At 37.3% G+C, this 12,987-nt stretch overlaps 1 protein-coding gene across 4 annotated transcripts in view; it reads left to right on the top strand.

The window, feature by feature from the left end:
• The window catches only part of mob2a (MOB kinase activator 2a), a 42,187-nt gene that overhangs the window by 22,146 nt on the left and 7,054 nt on the right, over positions 1-12,987 (top strand). Inside the window, exon 1 of one of the 4 annotated variants that reach the window (XM_058408374.1) lies at positions 10,755-10,924. The exons of the other annotated variants lie outside the window; for them this stretch is intronic. Coding sequence (XP_058264357.1) covers positions 10,851-10,924 — 74 coding nt within the window. The 5' untranslated portion in view covers positions 10,755-10,850. Of the gene's footprint in view, positions 1-10,754; positions 10,925-12,987 lie in introns of those variants that run through there. 4 annotated transcript variants of the gene reach the window in all.

The following is a 12,987-nucleotide window of genomic DNA, read 5'->3' as shown; positions in this document are numbered from 1 at the left end:
TCTTTAAAATAAGCAAATGCTTAATTACATGCGACCCAAAGCAATCACAGTAGGATGTAATGGTACATTTAAAGTGTTTAACCTATTTTTGGAACAAGTATTATCTGCTTTGTCATCTGACCGAGCCTCTATTTTGTCCGATGTGTATCAGTTCCTAGCTGGCTGAATTCGTCCTAGCTTCAGAGATTCTGTAGTAAAGGGTCATGTCTCAAGTTGGAATACTGAACTCCCTTTGCTAGACTTTGATTTATCCTTGGCATTAACATTTACATGATAAGAATTAACCCACGCAGGGATTTTTTGTTCTTTCCACGATGTGTTACCTTCCTTGTAGAAATGAATAGTACTTTCTGCTCCTTTATTATAACTGGTTGATATCAAATTGCAGACTGCACACATTTTAATGCAGTTATATAATAGCCTAAAGACCATTTAGGCAGGATGCAGTGTGTGCAAATAAAATTAAAGTAAACATTTATATGGCTTAATTTAAAAAAAAAAATCATAATCACATACAGTCTATGGTTATGTAGAATGACTGATTAATCTGCTGTAATTTACAGAGACCATCACTGTAAACTTGTATACTTTAAATACTATTGTAAGTGCATCCACTAAATCTAATTTACTTGTATATCAACAGCCAAGGTCATTGTGCAGTACTTGTACATTCAAAATAAAAAGTAATATTGAATGTTTAGATTATTGTTAATGACAAATTGTCCTGTCACTATATTCATAATGTAATGGGTTACGGTTGTAGGTGAGAGTTTGAGCCGTTAGGGGGAGCTGTGGAGCAGGAAACATCTCTTTTGAAAAAGTGTTATTCTGCGATGAATTTAAGGATTTCTGTATGTGTACTTGATTGTGCTTCAAACTAAGCCTGAATCCCAAAGTTAGCATTTTTGTGTTATAAGCTGGACTGTAGCTGTTTGTTTTAAACTGCATCACTAGGTGTTCTGTCTCCTGTTCCCTAGGACTTTCCTCTCACTTTGTCTCCCAGTCAGGGGAGTTGTGTAATAGACCCCCTGTGTCTGCTGTGCAGTTTATCATGTGTCTATCTCTCTCTCTGCATTCAAAGCTGCAGTAAGCACGCGATGTAACTCAAACAAGAATACTGCACAATCACTCAGCGTCAGCTCCCAAGGTCAGTCCATTCAATCGGTGCCTGGCAGCAGAGAAGAGCTCTCCCACTCCGGCCCTGCCAGCACATAGCTGCCTGATTACTTCAGAGCTTGGCAGATGTTCTTCCTTCAATTTGTTTTTGGGCAATTGGGCATATTGCAGAATTTATGGCTAGACTCCTAAACACGCCATCTTGTCTTTCTGTTTAGGCTAAGTGACATTCAAAGTGGAAATGATCTTTTTTCTTTTGTGGTGTCAGGCTTTTCTATATATATCACAGAGCAACTTGTCAGATGGAGAGGCAGAAGGAAGGACAAGGTATTGCTCACTGAAGCATGTTTCTTTGTACAAGTTACAGGACACCAAATCTCTGTCACTAAAAGAAGTAAAGTGATGCGTTGGGAAGCTATACAGGACAGAATGTGCACAGCTTATTGAAAGTACACAGACAGGACTTTGTACTGCATCGTTGCCTGTTTTCCATGCCCTGCTCAGTCTCTGTTCATGATGAGCTTGCTTATTCACTGTTGAATTTACTCAGGTGTGTGAGAGCATCAAAACAGCAGAGCAGCAGTTCTTTGCACAGTGGATTGACTTGTGTGGACCTCATCAAACAAATAACACACAATTAGCAAATTTCTACTAGTCTCGCTAGGGTTGCATAATTTTGATTAAGCATTGACAAATGAAGATTTGTCAATATAAAGATCTATAAAGACAATACAAAATGCATATAGTCCTTCAAGCATTCCTTTATTGTAAACAAATTTTAATGGAAGCTTCATTAAATGGTTTATCTTGGTCAGCGTAACAGTGGATTCAAAGTCTGTACCAGGAACATACCACTGTGCATGAGGTGGAAATACACTACTGATTTATTGTTAATTCATCGTAGACCACCAGGCATGAACACACACACACATTGTAGTCAGTCCACTTTAAATACACCTGCAGGCATGTATTTGGGAGGTGGGAGGAAACTTGAGAACCTGGAAGAAGCCCACTTAACATGTGTAGGTTTCTAACATGGACTTGCCATCTCGCAGCTTTAGTTAACTAATAACATAGACTGCGGAGAAAATATACAGGATTTTATTTAAGCATATCTCGGTGTTCAGATGTTGTGTTTATGTACAAGTGGGTGTTCAAATATATGTTCACCTATATATATATATATATATATATATATATATATATATATATATATATATATATATATATATTTTTTTTTATATATATATATATATATATATATTTTTTTTTTTTTTATATATATATATATATATATATATATATATATATATATATATATATATATATATATATATATATATATTTATATATATATTTTATATATATATAATATATAGGTGCATGTATTGGTGAGATGAACAGTTTGGTTTCATTTTTTGTGAACTGCTGACAATATTTTTCCTAAATTCAAAATATAACAATTGTTAGTGTATATTTAAAGGAAATGACAACACATCAAAATAACCCAAGATCATGCAGTATTTGCAGAGCTTTAATAACTCGAATTAAACAAAATGCAAATAATTTGTAATGTGTTAATGCTTTGGCTAAATAACATTAAGAAATCAGTACTTGGTGGAATAACCCCGATTTGCATGCGTTTTGGCTCCATGCTCTCCCAGTTTTTCACATTCTTTTTTTTTTTTTTTTTTTTTGCTGTTGGTTAACTTTAAACCACTCTTTTATTGCAAAAAAGCAAACAGCTCAGATTTGCTTGATAGTTTGTGACTATCCAACTTCCTCTTGATAACATTCCAGAGGTTTTCAATAGGGTTCAAATCTGGAGATTGGGCAGTGGTCTCTTATTTTCTTCCAGAGCTGTATATAAAATGATTAACCATTAAGAACTATGATTGTTTAATCTGTTAAGCATTGAACACAATCAGAACTCTATCCCTCACTGGGATTGGGGCATTTAGCATGACATGCTGTTGTTGTGAACTCAGTTCTGCAGAGACTCACCTTGACTTATTCTCTAGTGTTCTGTCTCCTAGCGGCTCTGTAAGATGATTACAAACAACACTTTCCACCAGCCTCACCTGAACCTGGCCACTCTTGTGGTTTCTGCAGCCAATCCGAGTGAATGTATAAAACCCAGCCCACCAGAGTGCAGTTGTTTTTCAGATATTTCTCAGCAGCAATAAGCTGATAATCAGTTGTTTTCATGCGTTTTGCTAGTGTTTGGCCAGGGCTGAGAAATCACTAATGTTCCTTGTTATTTAGGTGTGTTTGGTGTAAACGGTCGTGTTTGTATCCCTTGGTATCCTAGTCTCCTACTGATCTTTTTTTTGTTGGTGAGCAACGTGTAATTATCAGCCCTGCAGTATGCTAAGGAATGTGTGAAATCCTCCCCAAAATGGAGGGCACCAGGCTGTACCACTGAAACTTAGTTTTTGGTTTATGTGACCTTACTTCAGTGCGTTTTGTAGATGATGAATTGCATATGTTATTGAGATTATGAATGTGCATCCTGCCTCCTGTTCCTCCTCTGTAGGGTTGGAATTTGGCTGGGAAAACATTTTCAAAATATTTTTGGTAAACAACTGTGTGACCTGTGTTGGGTTACAGTTCTAGAAGTCTGGATGAATTTAGATTTACTACAGGTATAAAAATATACTAGGAACATTTCAGTGGTTCAGGTTCAGCTTTGTTTTGCTGAATCATGTTCTGCTCGAATGCATTTTTGAATGGCACCGACCAAAAGTAAAAAATAAATCCATTTTGATTTGTTTTTTGGGGCAAAGACCAGTATCAGCTGTTCTGCATTTACCCTTGGGCAACCCCTTCATGCAATGCTGCCACTCGCCCTTATTTCTGTTGTACCACATGATGCATCACCTGAGGCATGGCAAGTCTACAGAACAAAAAGGGGAGAAACAACATCTAAAAGCTCTTTTATTTTTCAAATGACCTAAATTACCCCAAATCAGGAGAACACATTTATAATATACAAATATATTTTAAAAATGCAAACATTTTGTCCAAATATATGAAATTAATGAATGTGGAGTGTGAATCATGGCTACAACCCGTAAGTCTTGGCTAAAAACTTACCAAGAAAATGAGTTGCTCTCGGCTGAACAGAAACATTGCCAATATTAAGTATCCTATTACAAACAGTTTCAAAAGACTTTGGCTAGAAAATATACCACAGTCTGTTTTAGTAATGTAAGAATTGGATTAATAGTATATACACTGGTTCATACAAAATTGCTCAGGGAATTGTAAGTGAGAAATGTGAGCTCAATCCTAAAGCGAATTCATCCTGAATTACATGCTTATTTTGCACACAGTTTTATTTATGTAGCTACTAGCTTCTTTAGCTTCCACAAAGCCTTCCAAGGTCTCTGAGGTTTGATGAAGTTTATTGTAGACAACAAAGCTGACCATAGTCATCAATCTCTCGCACTCTCTTTGTGTGCACCACACTTGGCTCTGATTTCTTGGCCTCTCTCCCTCCTCTTGCTCGGTCTTGTAAAGACATGGCCAACTGTGGTCTGTGGTAGAGCTCTGTCCCTTCATACACACAAAGTCCTTCTCTGTCCTTCCTTTCACATCACTCGCACACTCGCACAAGGCCTGAGTTCAACTCCTTTTGGCCCTCATGTTATGAACACTCTTTGTTTACAACACTCAGCCCTTATCGTGTGTACCCTTTCACCTAATGATGAGGAACGTTTCTCTTTGTTTAAACAGGGCCTCTGTTTGCTATAATCCTGGAATAAATACTGGCCATAGATGAAAACGGGCATTTTTGCTTAAATAAACAGATACATTTAAAAGGGTATTTGTTATAAATAATGTTATACAAATTTTGATGCTGTCAGCAAAATTTGTTTTAGTGTTCAGTTCCAGTGTTTTTGTTCTGTTTGTTTTTCAGTGGGCAACCACTAGGAGGCAACATGGTGTGTGGGTTGTTTTTTTCCCCCAATACTTTTTTTTTTTTTTTTACACTTTATCTCCTAGCTAATGATCAGAACTATGCGCAGTTACAGATCAGTTGTTTTGATCATAGATTTACCTGTAGGACCGTGATCTAGAGAATTCAGTCTATGGAAAAATAACTTGTGATCTGTGTTCTGATGGGTTTCTTTTTCTGCTACTGTCTACAACCTTTGCTGTATGAATCCTCTGCTTGGGCTATGGGAGGGAAATCTGATATGTTTTAACACAAAGAGCCATAAATAGGTTGAGCGCTATGTGCCATAAGATGCCATAAGATGGAGATCTGTGTGCACGCTTGGAGTGTGTAGCATTGCTTCATGTTTGAGCTTCAACCAGTCAGCGCCATTTTTTGTTTGTCATCCACACTGCGGCACTGGTGAGCCTTTATTTCGCTCAGCCAACACCCCCTCCCATCCTGCATCCTTCTAGTTATGTTTGATGTTTGTCCCGAGTAGAGTGTACAGTAGAGCTGTAGCTGTACACTTTCTACAACCAGTCTGATAAACTGTATGATAAAGCTCATAGTGTTTAGACTAGCTGTGTTGACTGAGATAAGAACTGAGAGCCAGTTATTGGTTGCATAATAAATGTCTTTGGGTGATACAGACAGGAAAAGTTTTTATACCATAGATAGTGTTTTGAAAGTATGCCTTCAAATGCAGTAAAGAGTCATTACTAATACTTTGCTATTTATGAAGGTTTTGTGGGATATGTTTCCTGTGTGTGTGTGTGTGTGTGTGTTCTAATTTTCAACCGTCCTCTTTGGGTACGTCTGTGTCCACTGTAGACTCAGATTCTTGTTCTTGGCTGACAGTAGTGGAACCTTCTACTGTTTTGGCTCATCCACCTGATGGATTGATGTTTTGTGGGTGCTGAGATGATTTTTTGCTCATATTGGCTGTAAAGAGTGATTGAGTTACTCCATCCTGAAATAATGGAAGCTGAAACCAATCTGGCCATTTTCCTCTGACATTTCTGATCAACCACCCACAGAAATGTTGCTCACAGGATATTTTTGCACCATTCTGGGTAAACTCTAGAGAAACTCTCAATTAGCCTTGTTGGTACAACAATCTGTGCTCTTATCAAAGTCATAGAGATCACACTTTTTCTTCATTGTATATCTGATATGAACATTAACTGAAGCTCTTGACCTGGGTTTATGCACTGTGCTGCTGCCACATCAATGAATGATTAGTTGATGGCATGATTATGCAGATGTTGATTCTGTAACTGTGCTCTCTAGAACAGATGAGCAAATTGGGATTGGGATTGTGTGTTCATTTTAAAATCGATGTGGATAAAAGTTGGAGCACTGTTTCCTTGCCAAATTCTTATTCTCACACCAAATCTGGTCTCAAATCATGTTACACCAACAACACATGGTCACACGAGCTGTTAATGAAGCAGATGCTGTAGATGGTAGAGATGTTTGGCTCAAAACAGTCACTTGTTTTATCAGGTGCAACCCAGTGCCACGCAGATAGTTTCCAACCATAGGAATGCAGGGAGTTTGGCACAACTCTGTGAACATGCCACAACTGGCCTCTTCTTCCATATTATTGGTGTTATGCACTATGCATGTCTGCATCTCCTGTGCTTTTTCTGACCTAATTTGAATATTGCCAAGAAATGGCTAAATTTTGATGCACTAAAAAGCTGAAAACATTATGTTGACCCAAACGCCAGAGTGGGGCAAAAACATCTGGATGCAGCTTGATCAGGCTTGTTTTGAAAACTCTGCTTCCTTGCAAGATTAGACCCATAACATAATACTGATGCCAGCACTTGCAACTGAAGCAGTTCTGTCCAGCTGTCTGTCTGACTTTCAGTTTGTGTGTATGTGTGTTTTGTTAGCAGGCAACAGAGCGTGCTGGTGCCTGCAGGCCCTAACCCCTCCTGGAATGCAGACAGATACAGGACTGGTTTAACCATGGCCTTCTTCCAGCTGAGCTCCAGGGCAGCAAGGGAGAGAGAGAGAGAGAGACAGACAGACAGACAGACAGACAGATATAACACTCAAAAAAGAGAAAGAAAGAGATGGGGAGATGTATGTCTTATATTTCCAATGCAGTTGTCATTGTTTAGTTTAAACGCATCTTCTACATACAAACATGGATTGTGCTTTAAATTACATTTAAAGTAAACGTCTTTTGGGCTTTTTGCTTTCAAAATTGGCTGTTAAGTGATGAGACCAATCTACAGTTCAATCTGAGGCCCAGATATTTTATTTGTTAGTTTCAAGCAATTAGGATTAGCCGTAGATAACACATTTAATGCATTGCACCAAATTAGCCGTGAGAGCCATTAGGTGGACAAATACCTCATTTAATCACTAGTAGACTGTCCAATGACTAATGTAAGAATTAAAAGGTTTAAAAAAAAAAAAAAGCTTTGAGCATAATTCATAATTCGCGTATTGCGTGCAACAGCTAGAATGCTGAGGTTACTCCTCACAAATGCGTAATGAGGTTGCATAAACAGGGCTGATATCACACGTCGGGTAAAAATATGTGACTATCAGGTGGAAAAATCCATCTGATGTCACGGTGGATGAATTCTCACCAAAACAGCCAAACCTGGAAAAGAAAATAGTTTTTTGGTTCACAATCTATATCAAGTGTCAGAAACCATAAATATATTTCACCTAAACAATGTTTATATGTTTCATTTACTTATTTGTAGTTTTTCATTTTATTTTATTGTAGTTTTTCATTTTATTTCATATTCATTTTTAATTAATCTTTTTTAGGGTTTCTTTCTGCAATAGTAGTTTGTCATCCTTCATCATGATGACCATCGTCATAGTAAAATAAACATAGGCATAATCAGCTCAGTGGCATTAGATAAGACTGAAATAATGGATAAGAAGTTACTAAAGACTCAAAATGTTTCATGATGTTAATATAATAATTTTTAATAATCTAAAACTTTCAAATACAGAATGACTCCATGTTTGCTTTGTGACTGTCTGTGTGTGTGTTTGACTACAGTTAGAATAAATAAAAGTTTTCACTTTTAGGGTTAACCAAATTTTAATGTGTGAGAACTTGTTGAGATACAGGCATATTTGTGGTCAGGAAACTTGTAGTGTTCCTGAATATAGATAATAGAATTTGTCTGCTTCACCCTGTGAAGGGTTTTCCCGGGCTGCCACACAACGCCATGTAATTATGGTTAATTTTTCAGTGACGTAGGTAAATGTTTTTTTAATCATCAGTGTACAGCTTGTTTCTGTGTTTGCTTGTGTGCTTAAGAGTCTGTGACTAAGTCAAGACTAGAATGACCTTCATCACACCATCATTTTTCATGTCACTTACCTCAGTACAAAATTTCTAAATTAAAATCTTTGAAACTTCCCGGAAACATAGTCATGACACACGAGGAATGCAACTAGTGTGTGTTTGTGTCGCTGTGTTCACTTAGTAAATCAGTTGGTGAATAAATAAATGGTGAGTGAGTAAAAACCATTTCTGGTACATGTATTCAACAGCAATTGTGTGAGATTCCACTGATGTAAGTCAAGCAAAAATTCAGTCCCCTTGTTGACACTGCCTGTAGGTGTTTTCTATTTTTAACCAACATTGACGTTATTTTCCAAATCTTGTCACATTTTCATTCGACATTTTTGAGAATAGCAAGATTTTGCACACTGATAAAGCATAAGAATTCAGCTCTGCCCAAACGACAGTGTGATGACGCAAGATTTTCATCATTCATATAAAGATTTTATATATATCTATATATAATGTTAATCCCCCCCACACACACACACAAACTAGCTAATTATTTGATTGGATTAGAAGCAAGCATGTCAACAGTATACAGCCCAAACAGCATCCTAATAATTCATTTGCAAACATTTTAATCAAATGTTTGCAAATGAATTATTAGGATGCTGTTTGGGCTTAATATCCAAAGTTATATAATACATTACAGCAGTAAAATCATAGATGTATATGAACAACCTTGTCCACCAAATACCATAAACTTTGGTATTTATGTTGATGTTAAGTTTATTGAATTATAAGATCACTGTAATCTAGAGGATATAAGGATATAACTAAATGATTAGCCATGACTAAATAACATAACTATAAAGCCTCAATCTGCAATCATAAGAGGTAATGTTTATGTAATTTCAAATGGGATGTTGAGTTCATTTGAACATAATGTTTATCTGCTAGAACTAGAGCAAACTGTCTACCACAGATTATCATAGCTCTGTTCTCTCAGCAGAACACGGGTTGACATGCAGCAGTCCAGTGAATCAATGATACAGATATGAGACTAAACTGTAGCCTGGTCTATATGGTTCCATCTATTTATTTTCCCAGTATGCATGTTTTAATGTTCAATTACACACACTCAAAAAAGAAAGTACAAAGCTATACCTACGCTACTGTCAAGGGTTCATCTTTTGTACCTTTTACTGTGTATCTATAGCCCCTCTTAAAGGTATAAAGGTATATTATATTTACTTTGCCATGAAAAAGATACACACTTATGGTAAAACAGATGTACTCTTGAGGTTACAATTCATGTAACAAGGAAAAATACTGTGTCCTTTTTTCCTGAGTGTGGGATGGATGACTTGACAATATAGTGCCATTATCCATGCCTTTGTACCAATCTGATCCAAGTATTCAATGGTGTGTGTATATAGTGAGGTTGTGACCCATTTGCCTATCCATTGTCCTTTTAACTCCCTTCATTTCATTTACTTTGGTTCAGGTGTTGCCGTTTACCTCTTTCTTTTTCACTTTGATGTTCCCCATCAGAGTTGAGTAAAGAGGTGCTTCCTCCTTTGCCTTGGACAGTCATCTGTGGAGTTGGGCTTCAGGCAAGGTTCACTGTTCACTGTCATGAGTGTTGTTTCAGTTGTCTGAACATGCTTTCGAACCATGGTTTTAGCAAATACTTCACTAGGAGACAGTGCGGGTGCCTGATATGTTCAAAGCTTGATCCTGCACTGCTATCAGATTCTTTTCACAGCAACCCTCTGCATTCCCTGGAACATTTTAATGCTTTTATTACTTTGTTAATAACATAGTGAATAAAGGCAGTATGGTATAAGCATTAAGTAGTTGCCTATTAAATGTAAAGCTGTGTGTAGACTGCCTATTGATCAACTGTAAGGATTTTCTTCGGGAAGCTTTTTTTAGAGCTAGGAATTGTGGTATGCAAATGAATCAGTGTATAGATGCAGAAAACATTGGCGGTGTTTGAATGGCTTATGCTTTATCAAATATCTACACTTAAACTATAAAACATTTGGAGCTTGTGTGCGTTTTGTACATCACTTTTCACAACTAAGAATATTATGTATAATTGGTCAAATAAATCAGCAGTCACAATGGTGTTACTTGTATGGAAAATTGCTTTCATTCTTTAACGGTTTGGTTTCTGTGGGTTCCAACAAATAAATACTATTTGTCTAATACCCCTTGTATTTGATAAATACTTAAATGGGTCTGATTTTTGGTAAATGCTCCGTGAAGGGAGATTTCTGGATACAGAACGTTTAAGGATCCTCTGGAGTGTACCAAACCGCGTTGTCTCTACTCTAAACCCCGCCCCCTGCCTTCTCATTGGTTGTTTGGCTGGGAGGTGCTTTGACTGACTCCAAACTTTTGTCCTCGTGTACTCGCGGCACAGGGAGTGAGGACGCGCGAGACTGCAGAGGAGCGGGAACGGATTTCCGTGCTTTGAGTCAAGGTTTGATCTGTGATCGTGGCATACTGGATATGCACCCTCAGAAAACTTCAAAAAGCGGGTTAAAGTGCAAAATGGTCCTTCAAGCTGTAGGCAAAGTCCTTAGGTAAAGTATCTTTTCTCTAATTTAAACGGCACTGTACTAAAGCATGGCTAAATCTCTTTCGACGTAATATTTACTGCATTGAGTGTGTCGGCTGCGTTGTGGCTCAGTGTTGATGGACCTTTACGATTTCTTCATATGAAGTGTTGAGATCAACGTTTTTCCTTTAGTTCATGCTTCTTGGGCAAATATACTGATGGTTGATCATTTAATAGTAGCCCTTTTCTCTGAGGAGCGATAGCTTGTATTCTTTTCTCTCGTTCTGCGTAAAGTCTTTCTTTGCGGGTGCACTCAGATGTAAATGCGCTCTCACGCACACACACACACTGTTAATGGGGGAAAATACGGTTATAGAGTTGTCTCCAAATAAATAAAAAAACAGGAAGGAAAGGAGAAATAAAACTTTTACACCCTGGATTTAATTCAAGATGCTGTATTTTTTGGTGGTGGATGGGGGTTTCTTTATAATCTATTTTGCATGACACCTTCATTATAGTAAAAAAACAAAAACACACACAGCACTAATGGCACTTTCACTTTGTCCCATGTTTATTGCACTCACACACAGGTGTGTGTTCCTTAATTTTGCTGAGTTGGAAGAGGGATTGTAAAATTTATGGGGGTGAAGGGGGGGGTTGTGTGGGTTGTAGGGGGTTGTTCGTATCCTGGCTTTCTGTCAGGACTGTTGTGATGCTGATAGGCACTTAACATAAAATTGTCTTGATGAATGCAGTTTCCTGTACTGTAGAGTGAACCAGATCCAGTTTGTCAAGACACCTATTTTGATCTCATTCCGTAAACTTCATATAGCTTGTCAAAGGTAAGGGTTTGCAAGATTTTTGAAGTTTTTCTGAAATAAAACACTTATGATCACAACACAGCAATACCCAGTGCATACCATATTAGTGATTTTTATTCGAGAGCTCAAGATGTAGATTTGTTTGCAGTTAAAGTTATGATTATTTACACATTTGTTTAGGATTTGGTGACTGGTCAGTTAAGCTTACAGCTGTTATAACTAATAGTAATCTCCATAATGTTTGTGATTTTTTGATTTTTTTTAAAGGCACTACAGTCCCCACTTTGAGAATCATGGCGGCCTAAATGCTTCTATAAAGCTGGAAGTGTAGACGGAAGTGTAGCTTAATTTTTTTGTCACTTAAGGATTGTGCTTATCCTTTGAACTCAGAGTTCGTATAACTTATCTGTATCAATAACCCAGAAACCAGTGCCAGTGTAATATAGGCCAGTCAACTATTCCTTACATTGATCCTCGACTTCAGAACTAAAGAAGTAGTGTTTTTGGCCTTCGTTAGGCAGGATTCGCACAAACTACTGCAACTCATATTAGACATTTCCACTGTTGATCACATGTGTAGTGTACTAATAAAAAAAAGAACTCGTTATTATGTAAATGAAGCAGTGAGGTATGTGCAAATAGTTTTGAATATAGGTTTGAATGCTTAAGACTTTGCATGAAGCGCCTTATTTGATTTAAGTAATTTGGCCTCTGAATGAAAAGCATGACAAGTTTGTTTTATATACAAAAAACAGCATGTGGATAAGCCATGTTTTTACTTTGATATCCATCATATCTTGATAAACGCAGCAGATGTCCTGAGTGGATCTAAAGACAGCTTGTTTGCTGTTATGGTTGGATGTCTGTGCCTGTTTAGTTGCTTAATTTAATGCCAACCATATGGTGCCGAAGAAGTTGCTGCTTATCTCCCTTCAATTGTCTTTGAGTTTGGAAACAGTATTGTTTAGCTTCACTTTCTGTGACATTTTGCTGTGGTGTTTGAGATTTGTAAAGTATGTTTAATAACCTGATTAACTAAATGAATGACATCCGCCCTTGTTTTCTAGTTTTGTTTCTGTGACACTCCTGAACACTTCCGCATACTCGGTATGCAGATCTCATTTTCAGAAAACTCTTCCCAAATAAAGCAGAATCATACAAGCATACACACACAAATGCACACATGGCTGGAAAATGTGGTTTGTATGCATGACCACTCACTACCTTTGTGTTTTCGGGGAACACAGAACAATTTGTGTGCGCCATG

This window comes from Hemibagrus wyckioides, linkage group LG14 (assembly GCF_019097595.1).
Source record: "Hemibagrus wyckioides isolate EC202008001 linkage group LG14, SWU_Hwy_1.0, whole genome shotgun sequence".
NCBI lineage: Eukaryota > Metazoa > Chordata > Actinopteri > Siluriformes > Bagridae > Hemibagrus > Hemibagrus wyckioides.
Note: the sequence above shows the minus strand (reverse complement) of the source record. Positions and strands in the feature narration are given on the sequence as shown.